This window comes from Bolinopsis microptera, chromosome 6 (genome assembly GCF_026151205.1).
Source record: "Bolinopsis microptera isolate Bmic1 chromosome 6, MBARI_Bmic_1.0, whole genome shotgun sequence".
Classification (NCBI taxonomy): Eukaryota; Metazoa; Ctenophora; class Tentaculata; order Lobata; family Bolinopsidae; genus Bolinopsis; species Bolinopsis microptera.
The window spans coordinates 88,699-100,343 of NC_087077.1; the positions used below are offsets into that span (position 1 = coordinate 88,699).

Genomic DNA, 11,645 nt, shown 5'->3' on the forward strand with positions numbered 1-11,645 from the left:
CACCAAATGCCTGGCTGTTCCAGGACCTGTATTTACAATAACCATACCAATGTAGGTAATCACACCCTTAATTTCTGGTGTGGATATCTGACAAATCTCCCACATCACCCTATATTCACTCTTTATGAACTTTCCCCGACTCCTGTGCCAAACCTGACCCTCAGACAAAATTACTATACACTACGACTATAGTAATGCTAAACTTAGAAAATGCTCTCTGTTCTTGATAGAAAACGATGTAAATAGGTTCCCACCACAGCTGTAACACATAGATTCTTTCAATGCAGTTTATTTCAAGAAATGATAGATTTTTCCTTATGCAAACTCTAACTCCTAGAACCACAAACGTACCAGCATAACCAACCCTTGGATTACCCAGGCCAATTAATTCCATCGATAAGAAAGCTAGTTGTATTTCGAATGAAGAAGACTTGTACATTACAACTACTGACGGGGACCCAAACAACACATCTACTACAAGAATTCGTCAAGTATCTCAAAAGGTCAATAAATATGGCAAAGGCTATGTGCTAATACTCAAAAATTCGAGAAGTAAAAGCATGAATTCGAAAAAGACTGGGAAGTTATAAATGAACTCTGTGGTAAAAATGTCTAGATGTAAGGACGATTTTGTCATATTGGCCAAGAAGTTACTTGCAGACGAATAATTGCTTAACAAATTTTGTTGAAAATTTTCCATCTCAAGACTTGCAAGTAATCTAAATAAAAATGTATTGTCAAACAATATATTTCTCTGAACCATTCTCAGTAAATCATTTGCCAGTCATGACTAATTCATATCTGACTCCATAAACCTAGAAGAACAACTAATGAAGACGAGATTTGACGAGGTCATCGAGATTTCCAAAATGGCAAGGCATGACATACTATAAAATCGTTGTAAAAAAATCTGCAAAGCTCATTGCGGTACCCGTTGGCCAAGGCTTCGTACACTCAACGCAATGTATACAAAGTGGGAACATTTCCAAGTATATTTAAAACTGGTAAAGTATTCCTATTTACAAGAAAGACCAAAGGAATGAATGAATTGAAAATTATCGGCCTGTATCATATTACCTTTATTTTGGAAAAATCTTTGAGAAGATCATTTACAAAACAAACGCCTTTATAATTTCTTTCAAATCTAAGGTGTGACTACAACCTCTCACAGTTTTTGATTTAGAAAAGGCCATTCTACACTGCATGCTCTACACAATCAATAACTTCCGTTACAAAGTCTCTGGCTATCAATAAACATGTATTGGGCATATCCATTGACTTGAGCAAAGCCTTTGACACCCTTGATCACAATATTCTTCTAAGCAAGTAAATTCCTACGGTATTATGGGGTATTTCTCCACTACCTACTTAAAAGCTATTTGACAACAGAAAGCAGTAATGTGTTATGTATAACGAGTACCATCAGTAAACAATGGCCGTGAAATTGGAGTACCACAAGGGTCAATCTTGGGCCACTACTCATCGACTGTAATGATCGATATAGTAAACTGTTTTTCATACAGTGAGGTGAAATTTGTACTTTAATGCTGATGACACTAATATCTTCATATCAGGACCATCTAGAGAAGCAACAAATAAAAAGAGAAGCCAACTTAGTACAAAAACATGTCTCGATTTACAATGAATGTAATCTATCTTCATATCAACATGTCCAAATGCTGCTACATACATTTTAAACCAATGCCTCTGAATATGATGACACCTAGTGGCGCGGACCTAGACCATTTGCTAACCTGCTAGATGAAATAGATCAATATCATCGATGGTAAGTACACAAAGATCAAGGAGACCAAATTCTTAGGTGTTGTTATAGATATAAGCTAAACGGATTGCCCCCAAATGCACTACATATCCGCAAAAAGCTGCGGACCATGACTGGTGCAATCTGTAAGAAATCCGGCACTCTATACCTTCAGAACTATACTTGAAAATATATAAGGCCTTTTTGACATCACATCTCAGTTATGGATAAAGTGTTTGGGGTGTTTGTCCATTCAGGAACGGTCCAATACAGTCTTTTTATCACTCAGAAGCACTGTATAAGGATCCCGTTTGGTGATCTCGACTCATATCTAGATAAACCAATCAACATGTGCAAGAACTAGACCATAGGTATCATCAGATTAGCCAATAACCAATTTGAAAAGGAGTCATACAAAACCCATTTTTTAATAGACTAAAAATTCTACAGTTCAAAACTTGTTCAGAGTACCATTGCATTTCAGAATTCTCTACTAAGATTATTCAAGTACCACTGCCCTTATACTCCCCTTAGGAGGCCATCAACAGTCAACCCGTACAACGATTAAAAAACGGTTATTTCTGTCTAATAAATCAAATACTTTTTTGTTCACTGCAGCCATAGCTTTATGTACACTGTCTCTAAAAAAAATTCTAACCTCAAGGTCATTGCCTAGAAATCTTCCATTAACTTTGATAAAATTGAGAACCTATGCACTATTATTACAAGTACAGGCAGCTGATTTATAAGAAACTTGGAATCCAACAATTTTTAAATTGCATAATCTATTCTTATCGCACGCAGCAACCACTTAACACACTTAATATTTCTATCATGATTGTATTTCGACTGAAAAGCTCTCAGATCAATTTTTGGGGGGCGTTTTTAAAAAACCACTTGGTTGTAAGTTTTTTAATTTTTTAATATCCTTAACTTAACTTACTTTTTATTCAGGATCGATAACAAAATAATATTTGATTATTTATTCGAATTTAGTCTGATATTGATATTTGACAGATTGATATTGTATTATTGATGAAGTTAACTCCAGACGTACATAATTATTACTTCTTTTAAACAAAGGGACTGGAGTAATAAACGACCAATTAGCATACATTTCAACACCCAAGAATTCTGAGCAAAAGGTGGGTGCGTAAACTGTATGGTCTGTACTCGCCGATCCTGTGATCACCCAGGATTCTTTCGACGTTTTTGGTAAAAGGTGATATACCTTCAGTCATCTCTTGCTACTTTTATTCTCTACTTTTAAAGTTTTTGTGAATGTTGGATATCCGTTACCGTGTCCCCATCAAAGGGATATTTACCTGATTATAAATATCGAATTCTACCGGATTATTTCCCCCCCACCCCGATTAAAAAAATTTTGGCAAATTGAAAAAACCTCACCCCCAGCTCAAACAAGTATTTTGAATCTCCGGACGTTGTGGGGAAAGGGAAAAAACTGGTGTCTAAAGGGAAAGGGGGGACCCCCCCCCTTACGTTTCCAAACTTAAATCTAAATGTGTGATGACAAGTTGCCCTGGGTGGTCCTGCTATCCCTCTTGTTTTTGGGGGTATGTTTTTTATATGGTCAAAAGTTTTAGCTGCCCTTGGTAAATTTTAAATCTTTTCCTTTCTCGAAAAACCCTTTCCCCCTTTAGCACTTCGGATTCCCCGGCAATTTTTTAAATTTCTGACATTCCAGAGTTTTTCGAATTGACGTTTGGAAAACTCCGTCAGTAATGGATTTACATCAGGTTGGGAGAACTCCTACGTAACTGGATTTACATCGGGTTGCGGAGAAGCCCAGGCCCCTCAAAACCCGTACAGTAAACTAAATTTTACATCGGGTTTGCGGAAAAGCCGGCCCTCTAAACTTGTACAGTAACGAGATTTAATCAGGTTCCCGGAAAAGCCCAGGTCCGTACAGTAATGAGTTTAAATAGGTTCGGAAAACCCCCAGGCCCCTTAAACTCTTTAGAGTAACTGAGTTTAATCAGGTTGCGGAAAAGCCCAGGTCTCTAAATCTGTACAGTAACTAGATTTAATCAGGTTGGGAAACCCCAGGTCCGTACGTAATGGTTTTTCATCGGGTTTGCGGAAAAACCCCAGGCCCCTCTAAACCCCGTCAGTAATGGTTTAAACATCAGGTTGCGGAAAAGCCAGGTCCTCTAAACCCGTACAGTAACTAGTTTTAAATCGGTTTGCGGAGACCCCGGCTCCTCTGAACTCCGTACATAACTGAGATTTAATAGGTTGGGGAGAAGCCAGGTCCCTAACTCTGTACAGTAACTGAGATTTACCCAGGTTGGGAGAAGCCAGGCCCCTCTAAATCCGACAGTAACTGAGTTTTAAATAGGTTGCGGAGAGCCCAGGTCCTTAAACTTTCAGTAATGAGATTTACATCGGTTGGGGAGCCGGCTCCCCCTAAATCCGAAAGTAACTGAGATTTAATCGGGTTTGGGAGAAGCCCAGGCCCCTCAAACTCCGTACGAAAATGAGATTTACATCGGGTTTTGCGGAAAAGCCAGGCTCCTTGAACTCCGTCAGTAACTGAGATTTACGCAGGTTTTCGGAGAACCCCAGGCTCCTTGAACCCCGTACAGTACTGAGTTTCTAGGTTGCGGAAACCCCAGGCTCCTCAAAAAATCCTTTTACGTAACTGAGATTTACTCAGGTTGGGAGAAGCCAGGCTCCTCAAAAACCCCGTACAGTAACTGAGATTTAAATGGTTGCGGAGAAGCCCAGGCTCTAAACTCCGTACGTAACTGAGATTTCGTCAGGTTGCGGAGAAGCCAGCTCCTCTGAACCCCGTACAGTAACTGAGATTTAATCGGGGTTGCGGAGAAGCCAGGCCCCTCAAATCCGTACGAAAACTGAGATTTACTCAGGTTGCGGAGAACCCCAGGCCCCTTAAAAACTTGTACGTAACTGGTTTAATCGGGTTTTCGGAAAAGCAGGCCCCTCTAAACTCGTACAGTAATGGATTTACATGGGTTTGCGGAGAAGCCCAGGCTCCTTGAACTCCGTCGTAACGGTTTTACATCGGTTTGCGGAGAACCCCCAGGTCCTCTAAACTCGTAAGTAACTGGTTTAAATAGGTTGGGGAGAAGCCCAGGCTCCTCTAAACGGGACAGTGGAATTTCAAAATGGAACCCATGCTACTTATAACTGTGACGAGGGTTTCTCTTTACTGGGTAGGAGGATGGTGACATGTCTTGAGTCAGGGAGTTGGGAGGAAAGGACGTGGTGTTCACCTGGTAGGTCCCCGTACAGCAACCAAATCTGGCAGTGTAGACCTTCAGTCTCTTCTAAGCACAAACTTACTCAAACTTATATAGTGATCAAAAGAGTGCAAACAAAATGCTGTCAAATATTAATAACAAATAACATACAACTCATAACACTGACGCTCAAAACCCGTCCAGATGAGGGAGGAGGAACTCTAGCTGTCTCCAGACCAGTGTTTGATGCTACCCGGCTGGTCCGGTGGGCTGGGCAGATGGCGGTTCAGAGCCCGATGTCCAGGTGGTCATGTCGTCTGGACGTGTAGGTGTCTTCAAACGTAAGTATTGTTGCGTTAGATTGCTGAAATATATTGGGTTAGCATTTCAGAGTTCCGAAGGATTTGATTAGAGGTTTATTGTACTTTCATCGCAATCTGCGTGTTTGATTGCAGGGCAGATTTTCCCGGGAACTGTGAGGGTAGTGAGATTAGTGTTAATGGAAAAGACTGTTATTTCACAAACTCTCCCAACAATAACCTCGTTAAAATGACGGTAAGTGCTCTGTCTTCATCTGTACGTAACGAAACTGAAAGTCTTACTTCTCAGATAAATTCTTCATCATTGTGAAGTTAATGTCAGTATTTATTCCTTCATTCTCCAACTAAAAGGGGAACTGAAAGCTAACTTTAAGATAATACAATCCGAGAGGTCAAACAGCAATTTTATTATAGGGATATGCAGTTTGTGTGAAAAACAAGACAGTACCAGATCACTGCGACTATTTCTCTGAGATCCCGGAACTAATCCACACGAGATCCACAGCTTCAAACCACCCCAGCATCTCCTGTGCAGTTTCATCTCACCCTTCTCCTGTTTCCTGTACTGTGGCTGTTATTGAGGGAGACAGCTTAACTCACTGGTATGCTACAATTTAATGTTTTGCTTTCTTTACACTTTAAATCTTAAAGCAGCCGTACCGTCGCCTAATACCAACAATACATGTTCTATTTTGGAAGTCTTGACGATATTATCCATGAAACATGACAGGAGGGAATCAGAAGATGTCACTAAAGGCACAAGTGAGGCGGTGATAACTGAAGATGGGGTTTGCTCTGTGAAGTGTTTTGATGAGAGTTTAGGATCCTGTGTTCTTAGTCTCATATGTGCTGCATCTGGTGATACGTTAGTGGTCGCTTAGTACCGTGTTCTCTCAGAGATCGTTAAAAATACGAATTTATAAAGTAAATTAGTTTTTGAGAAATCAGTTATTTATAGAGTAGTATCCACCACATAAGTAGAGTTTTAATTAACACTTTATTATCGTAGGTCTCCGCACATAATGGCAAACTGTCCCACGTGCAAAGAAATGATCTGCCCTCCGTTTAGGGATTGCAGGATCATTGATAACCTACCAACATGTACCATGGGTATGTTGCAAACCTTAAATTTCCTTACTCCTTACTCCTTACTCCTTACTCTTTACTCCTTACTTCTTACTTCTTACTCCTTACTCCTTACTCCTTACTCCTTACTCCTTACTCCTTACTCCTTACTCCTTACTCATTACTCCTTACTCCTTACTCCTTACTCCTTACTCATTACTCATTACTCCTTACTCATTACTCCTTGCATCTTAAAAATAACATTTGAGATGATTTATTGATAAACTGTTTAAATTCTTTTGCAGCGTGTGAAGGTTTCCTGGTGCCAGACGGACACGTGAATATCACGGGAACGACAGCTGAGGTCACGTGTGACAACAAATACTCGTACTCTGTGAACAGTAAACACATGTGTACACTAGACGGCAGGTTCGGGCCTATTTGATTTTTAATCTTCCTGCGATCTTGACTGAGTTAGCATAAGTTTCTTGGGTTGTTATTCAAAATATTTGGATATCAATCGACAGAAAATCTTTTTATATGGACATCAAGCCTTAATATTTGTCGCTTTGTCGCTTTCAGTCTCCGCAACCTTGACCCGGTGCTATTTGATTTGTATCACTCAGTAATCAATGCTATCTGTTTCAGATGGGAACCACTTCCGGGAAAATGTGTACTGCAAGATTGTGAGACATACACAATGCGAAGAAAACGAATACTGTAGGCTGGTAACCCCTGATCCTCCTCCTTATATACACAGTGACGACCCTTTTCCACAACCCCATCTCACCTCAATGCTTCAAAAGTAGACTTGTCTGACTGATTCAAGCTCGTTGCTTGGTATATAACTGAACTGCAAATCAAGCTGTCGTAATTTTAGTTGAGTTTTTATTGTGGTTCATCGTGGAGACGTTTTAATTCTCACACCCTTTATTGATTTTCTTAGAGTGTCCTGAGTTCACGATTCTGATGGATTTGTAGAAAACGACAACAGTAGCGCCTACATCGTCTGCAAAAACGTCAAACTACCGCTTGAGAGGTATTTGCAAAGACGTTTCTTTTAAAGCTAGGCATAAAGATATATTTATTGATGTCCCAACATTAATAACGAGAAGGTAGGACAAGATAAAAATGGAATCGTAAGCTTTTAATTGAACGCCACGCAACTTACCCAGATATTTTGTAGGATCCAGGTCTCTTGAATGTCTTCCAACTGGTCTATGGAGTGATATAATCCCATCATGTGATCCTACTTTTTGTAGCGTTATGAACTGTGAAACTGGCCAATTCTGTCTTGAAATGGAATATTTCGCCATTTGCAGGTTAGTAAAAACCTACTCCTTCCCTCCTTCAATATATCATTGATCTCATCTCCTTGATCCCACAGCCCCGATCATCTCTAACCGAATTATCTAATAAACCCAGATCAAGATGTCCAGCTCTCACCATACAGCATGGTACAGTTGATGATCGCAATCTCACCGCACTCATCACATGCGACATCGGCTATTTCCCTGATTATAGTGACAATAGTGAACATGTTGCCGGAGATATTGTTATCTCTTGTACCCAGAAAGGAATATGGAACACGAATATTCCTCACTGTCGGCCAAGTACGTATGACAACATGATACGAGAAGTACACAAAATACACATTTTCGTTCATTGAGCACCATAAACAGTGTATTGTGGAGTCAAAGCGAAACAAAACATACTCCTGATACTGTTAACCTAGCTTAAAACACCTGCAGAGTGCCCGGAACTAGCGCAGCTCGAAGAAGGAACAGGAACCCAGCACATAACCCTCTCCTCCATCACAACAACATGTCACGTGACCCATATTCTGGTCGGCTCAGCGGTCCGGGAGTGTGGGGAGGACGGACAGTGGAGCGGGGACCCGGCTTCTTGTCAACCTGGTTCCTGTGATCTAGTGACGTGTCCGGCGTATTTCAAGTGTGGTTCTGGAGATGGATTTGCTAAATGTGTTCAGTGTAAGTGGATAATTCTAACATTGAATCCTTCAATCTGAATATGTTTCAGGCTTAATTAGTTTCTTGGGACGCCTTTTCTTGCTTTATTCGTAAGACCGAGATTGGAGAAAATATATTGTTTAAAGCACCGGGCCTATTTAAATATCTCCAATTGTTACCTTTGGATGTCATTTGCGATAAATATTCGGAAGATTTATTTCATGATTGCGTGTCGAAATTGATGCAAGCAGTGAAATTTATTCTGAAATGGTGAATTCGATTTCAGTTATAGAGTCGGACTTTGAGGACTTCTTATCAGCTTGTCTTCAACGCATTAAATACGAAGAGGATTGTGATAAAGAAATTTCAGAGATTGAAGACCTCCTACCCGATTCTTTCATCCAAAGTTTTGCTAACTCGATATTAAAGGTAAATTATTGACCTGAATCTATTATAATTGTCTCGTTATGTTTGCATCGGAATATCAGTTTTCTCGACCAATCAGGAGGTCTCAGTAATATAACTCTCGAATGAGTCTCTTATCTATTTTAGGTAAAACTGGATGGCAATACTCAGCCCTACTTTATCAGCAAGAAGTTTTTAAGGAAGATTACCCCAAGAGAAAATAAATTCTCGGAACAGTTCATGAAAAGTACAAAAATCTGCTACATTTTCTTTTTTGAGTACAGCTCTATTAAAGCACGATTTTTGACCCAATAAGTTGATTGCTAAGCTTGAAGAATGTAGCTATTATCCTGAAAGGAAATAAAGAATAATCACTTCTGGATAATAACGACAATTTGTCTCATCTCTTTAGCGATAATAAAGATAGTAGAGTACTTCACAGAACATATTGAAACCTTGTTATACCGAGAGAACAGGGAGGTAAAACTGATCAGTTTATTATTTTAAGTTTAAAAACACGTTTATTATACCCTCCTTAATTATCGTAGGGCGTTTTTTGTATAGTTGTCGAGTTCACAAGTCAGCTCAACTCAAACTCTGTTAAATTAATTTGCTAGTATTATTGACTGTCCCGCATCATGATCAGGTTCTTGTCGCGAAGTGTATGCTGATGATAAACTCAAATATCAGAGCTGTTCAACACAAGAACACCGAAGAAAGACCTACAAGAACCAGAAAAGAAGCACGGCAGGTTAGTTTAGTTTTAGATTGTACTTAATCAGCTTGCTAATCTCGTCGCTCTGGTCTATTTTCAATTTTACTATTTCTCTGACGTTTTTAAGGAAGAAATAGTACGAGGCCGCACACAGGATTTGGCGTGCTCTTTTTCTGCCGTGGTTGTTTTACAGTCGCTTCGTTTCGGCTTCGCTATAATATTCAAAGTTTTGCAATACTTATTAATATTAACTAACTTTATCGCTCTCCACAAGTTTTCCAAAATTTTACTTCAGGCCTGGCTAGATGCCAGCAAGAAGCATAGAAATAACCCCGGAAAAAAGGAAACAAAGAATCCTGCTTACTCTGGTATACATTCTGGAATTATGTTAACCCTCAAGCAGGTGGCTCAAAGATTAATGCAAAATTTGATCGCATCGGAAAAAGATGAATTGTAGCTTTTAGGGTATCAACGTTTATTAATGATTAAACAATTTTGCTTTTACATTTTAAAAGATTACCTCACCGTTTATTTGATGAAAACATTTTTAGATCGTGTATCTTTGAAAATTTTAAACTTTATTAATATAATTTATTAATATATGATATAAATGATAAACATAATTGTGTCTCACTAATTTTTTCCCTGCTCTTGCCGAAGGCAAAAAGATCGTAGGAAATAAGTAATCGGGTTTGGATATGTGAGGTGGCCCGACGGTCCTACGTTGACGACAAAAGTCTGCTCCTTCGCAATATAGACCACTCCCCTACAATTATGAGTATAGGAAACGTCTGTTATGCTGCGCGCGACGCTCGGCATGTGTTAGTTAATTGCAGTATCCAACGCGAATTTCAATTGTCAAACGATGCTGTTCAAATTAAATTAGCCCAAAGTTTGTGCGCGGCGTACTAAATATTCGATTATCCTGCACGCGCGCAATAACAAATTACGATGAAAATATTGCAACTTTTTAACAACAAAATAATCCAATTTTTATTAATCGATAAAATTATCTTTTCGTTTAGTTGCAAATGTTAACGGTTTAAGCAGGGAAAATTAATCGTGCGTGGTGTAACCGCGGCAAAATTCTTGTTATTCAATCATCGATGCAAATGTGTTATTAATATTTATAAATTATATAATTATAATCGATTTTATTGATGGTTGACTGGTTCAGATTAAACATTACTTTACAATTTACATCACACATAAGTCATACTCATAATGTTCCACGAATAATGTTCTACCATTTAGCAAATAAAAAGTCATTTTCTTTTGGCTTTGCTGATTTACGCTTTTTAGTTTTCATAGTTACATTTTCTTTTCATCACAGTTTTCTAATTCTCCTGATATTTAGCTTCCAGTACCTCGATGCACTTGTGACTTGTGTTATATTATTGACACTGACCTCGCTGATTGGTCACTGGTCAAAAATTCAATAAAAACTGTGAAATTTCGATCATGAAACAAAAAAGCTTCAATCCAAAAACTTGCAGCGCGATGCATTACCAATTACTGGGCCGTAGTGAAGTCATTCCCAATCTCATTTTCAAATCCCGGGATTCGGGAATACCGACCGAAATAAATCCTGGGATTCCCGAAAATCGGGAAAAATTTCCCGGATTCCCGAAAATCGGGAATTTCACGGAAATCGGAATTCCCGAACATTGAAAGTTTGTTAAAACAAATGGTGCGAATCTTGGAGTACAGTTCGACTACGAGTTTCATAAAAGTGTACTTGAGTTGCAGGTTTATAACCTACAAGGCCAAGGACGCGCGCTGAGTTGGAATCGACGACATAATATTTGAAACAAATATTTTACGAGTGTCACCCGTTATATTAATATTTGAGTAGTATAGAGTGTCAATTCACAATTGCAATTTTGATAAGAATCGCGATCGTTAAAGATTAGTTCAAAACTTTCAGTTTATCCATTCAAATGAAAATGCACATTTTTTGTCAAAAATAACCTCAAGAACTTTTACATCGTCACCTGAATTCGCAGTAGACTCGGACATTTAGCTTTGTTTGCAAAAAGTAATAAAGTCTCAATGATCAATTGTGAATCGACGTGTAAACGAAACCAACTCGCGCGCAGCAAAGCAACCACACTCCACAGAACTAAAAACAAAGTGGTCGTTAATACATGTTTCGTATCCCAAAATCAGAGATAATATGGATAT

The 11,645-nt window shown here is 38.9% G+C and overlaps 2 protein-coding genes across 2 annotated transcripts; both read left to right on the forward strand.

Annotated features, from left to right (window-relative positions):
- Positions 1-4,932: 4,932 nt before the first annotated feature.
- On the forward strand, positions 4,933-7,095 carry LOC134816824 (uncharacterized). Its single transcript, XM_063825819.1, has 8 exons — positions 4,933-5,022; positions 5,191-5,327; positions 5,442-5,541; positions 5,721-5,908; positions 6,037-6,171; positions 6,316-6,416; positions 6,677-6,800; positions 7,020-7,095. Exons 2-8 carry the CDS (start codon positions 5,233-5,235, stop codon positions 7,093-7,095), a joined length of 819 nt encoding a protein of 272 aa, XP_063681889.1. The 5' UTR covers positions 4,933-5,022; positions 5,191-5,232.
- Positions 7,096-7,374: 279 nt separating this feature from the next.
- LOC134817331 (uncharacterized) lies at positions 7,375-10,057 on the forward strand. Its single transcript, XM_063826465.1, has 9 exons — positions 7,375-7,410; positions 7,558-7,693; positions 7,797-7,984; positions 8,123-8,362; positions 8,628-8,770; positions 8,894-8,993; positions 9,159-9,226; positions 9,393-9,497; positions 9,757-10,057. Exons 2-9 carry the CDS (start codon positions 7,638-7,640, stop codon positions 9,916-9,918), a joined length of 1,062 nt encoding a protein of 353 aa, XP_063682535.1. The 5' UTR covers positions 7,375-7,410; positions 7,558-7,637; the 3' UTR covers positions 9,919-10,057.
- Positions 10,058-11,645: the final 1,588 nt, after the last annotated feature.

Excerpts from the sequence above, each read along its gene's own strand:
- LOC134816824 (XM_063825819.1), top strand. The coding sequence starts at position 5,233 with ATGCTACCCGGCTGGTCCGGTGGGCTGGGCAGATGGCGGTTCAGAGCC. Across the intron at positions 6,172-6,315 it reads TGTGCTGCATCTGGTGATAC|GTCTCCGCACATAATGGCAA; the intron begins GTTAGTGGTCGC and ends TTATTATCGTAG. Across the intron at positions 6,801-7,019 it reads ATGTGTACACTAGACGGCAG|ATGGGAACCACTTCCGGGAA; the intron begins GTTCGGGCCTAT and ends TATCTGTTTCAG.
- LOC134817331 (XM_063826465.1), top strand. The coding sequence starts at position 7,638 with ATGAACTGTGAAACTGGCCAATTCTGTCTTGAAATGGAATATTTCGCC. Across the intron at positions 7,694-7,796 it reads GAATATTTCGCCATTTGCAG|ATCAAGATGTCCAGCTCTCA; the intron begins GTTAGTAAAAAC and ends TAATAAACCCAG. Across the intron at positions 9,498-9,756 it reads CCAGAAAAGAAGCACGGCAG|GCCTGGCTAGATGCCAGCAA; the intron begins GTTAGTTTAGTT and ends ATTTTACTTCAG.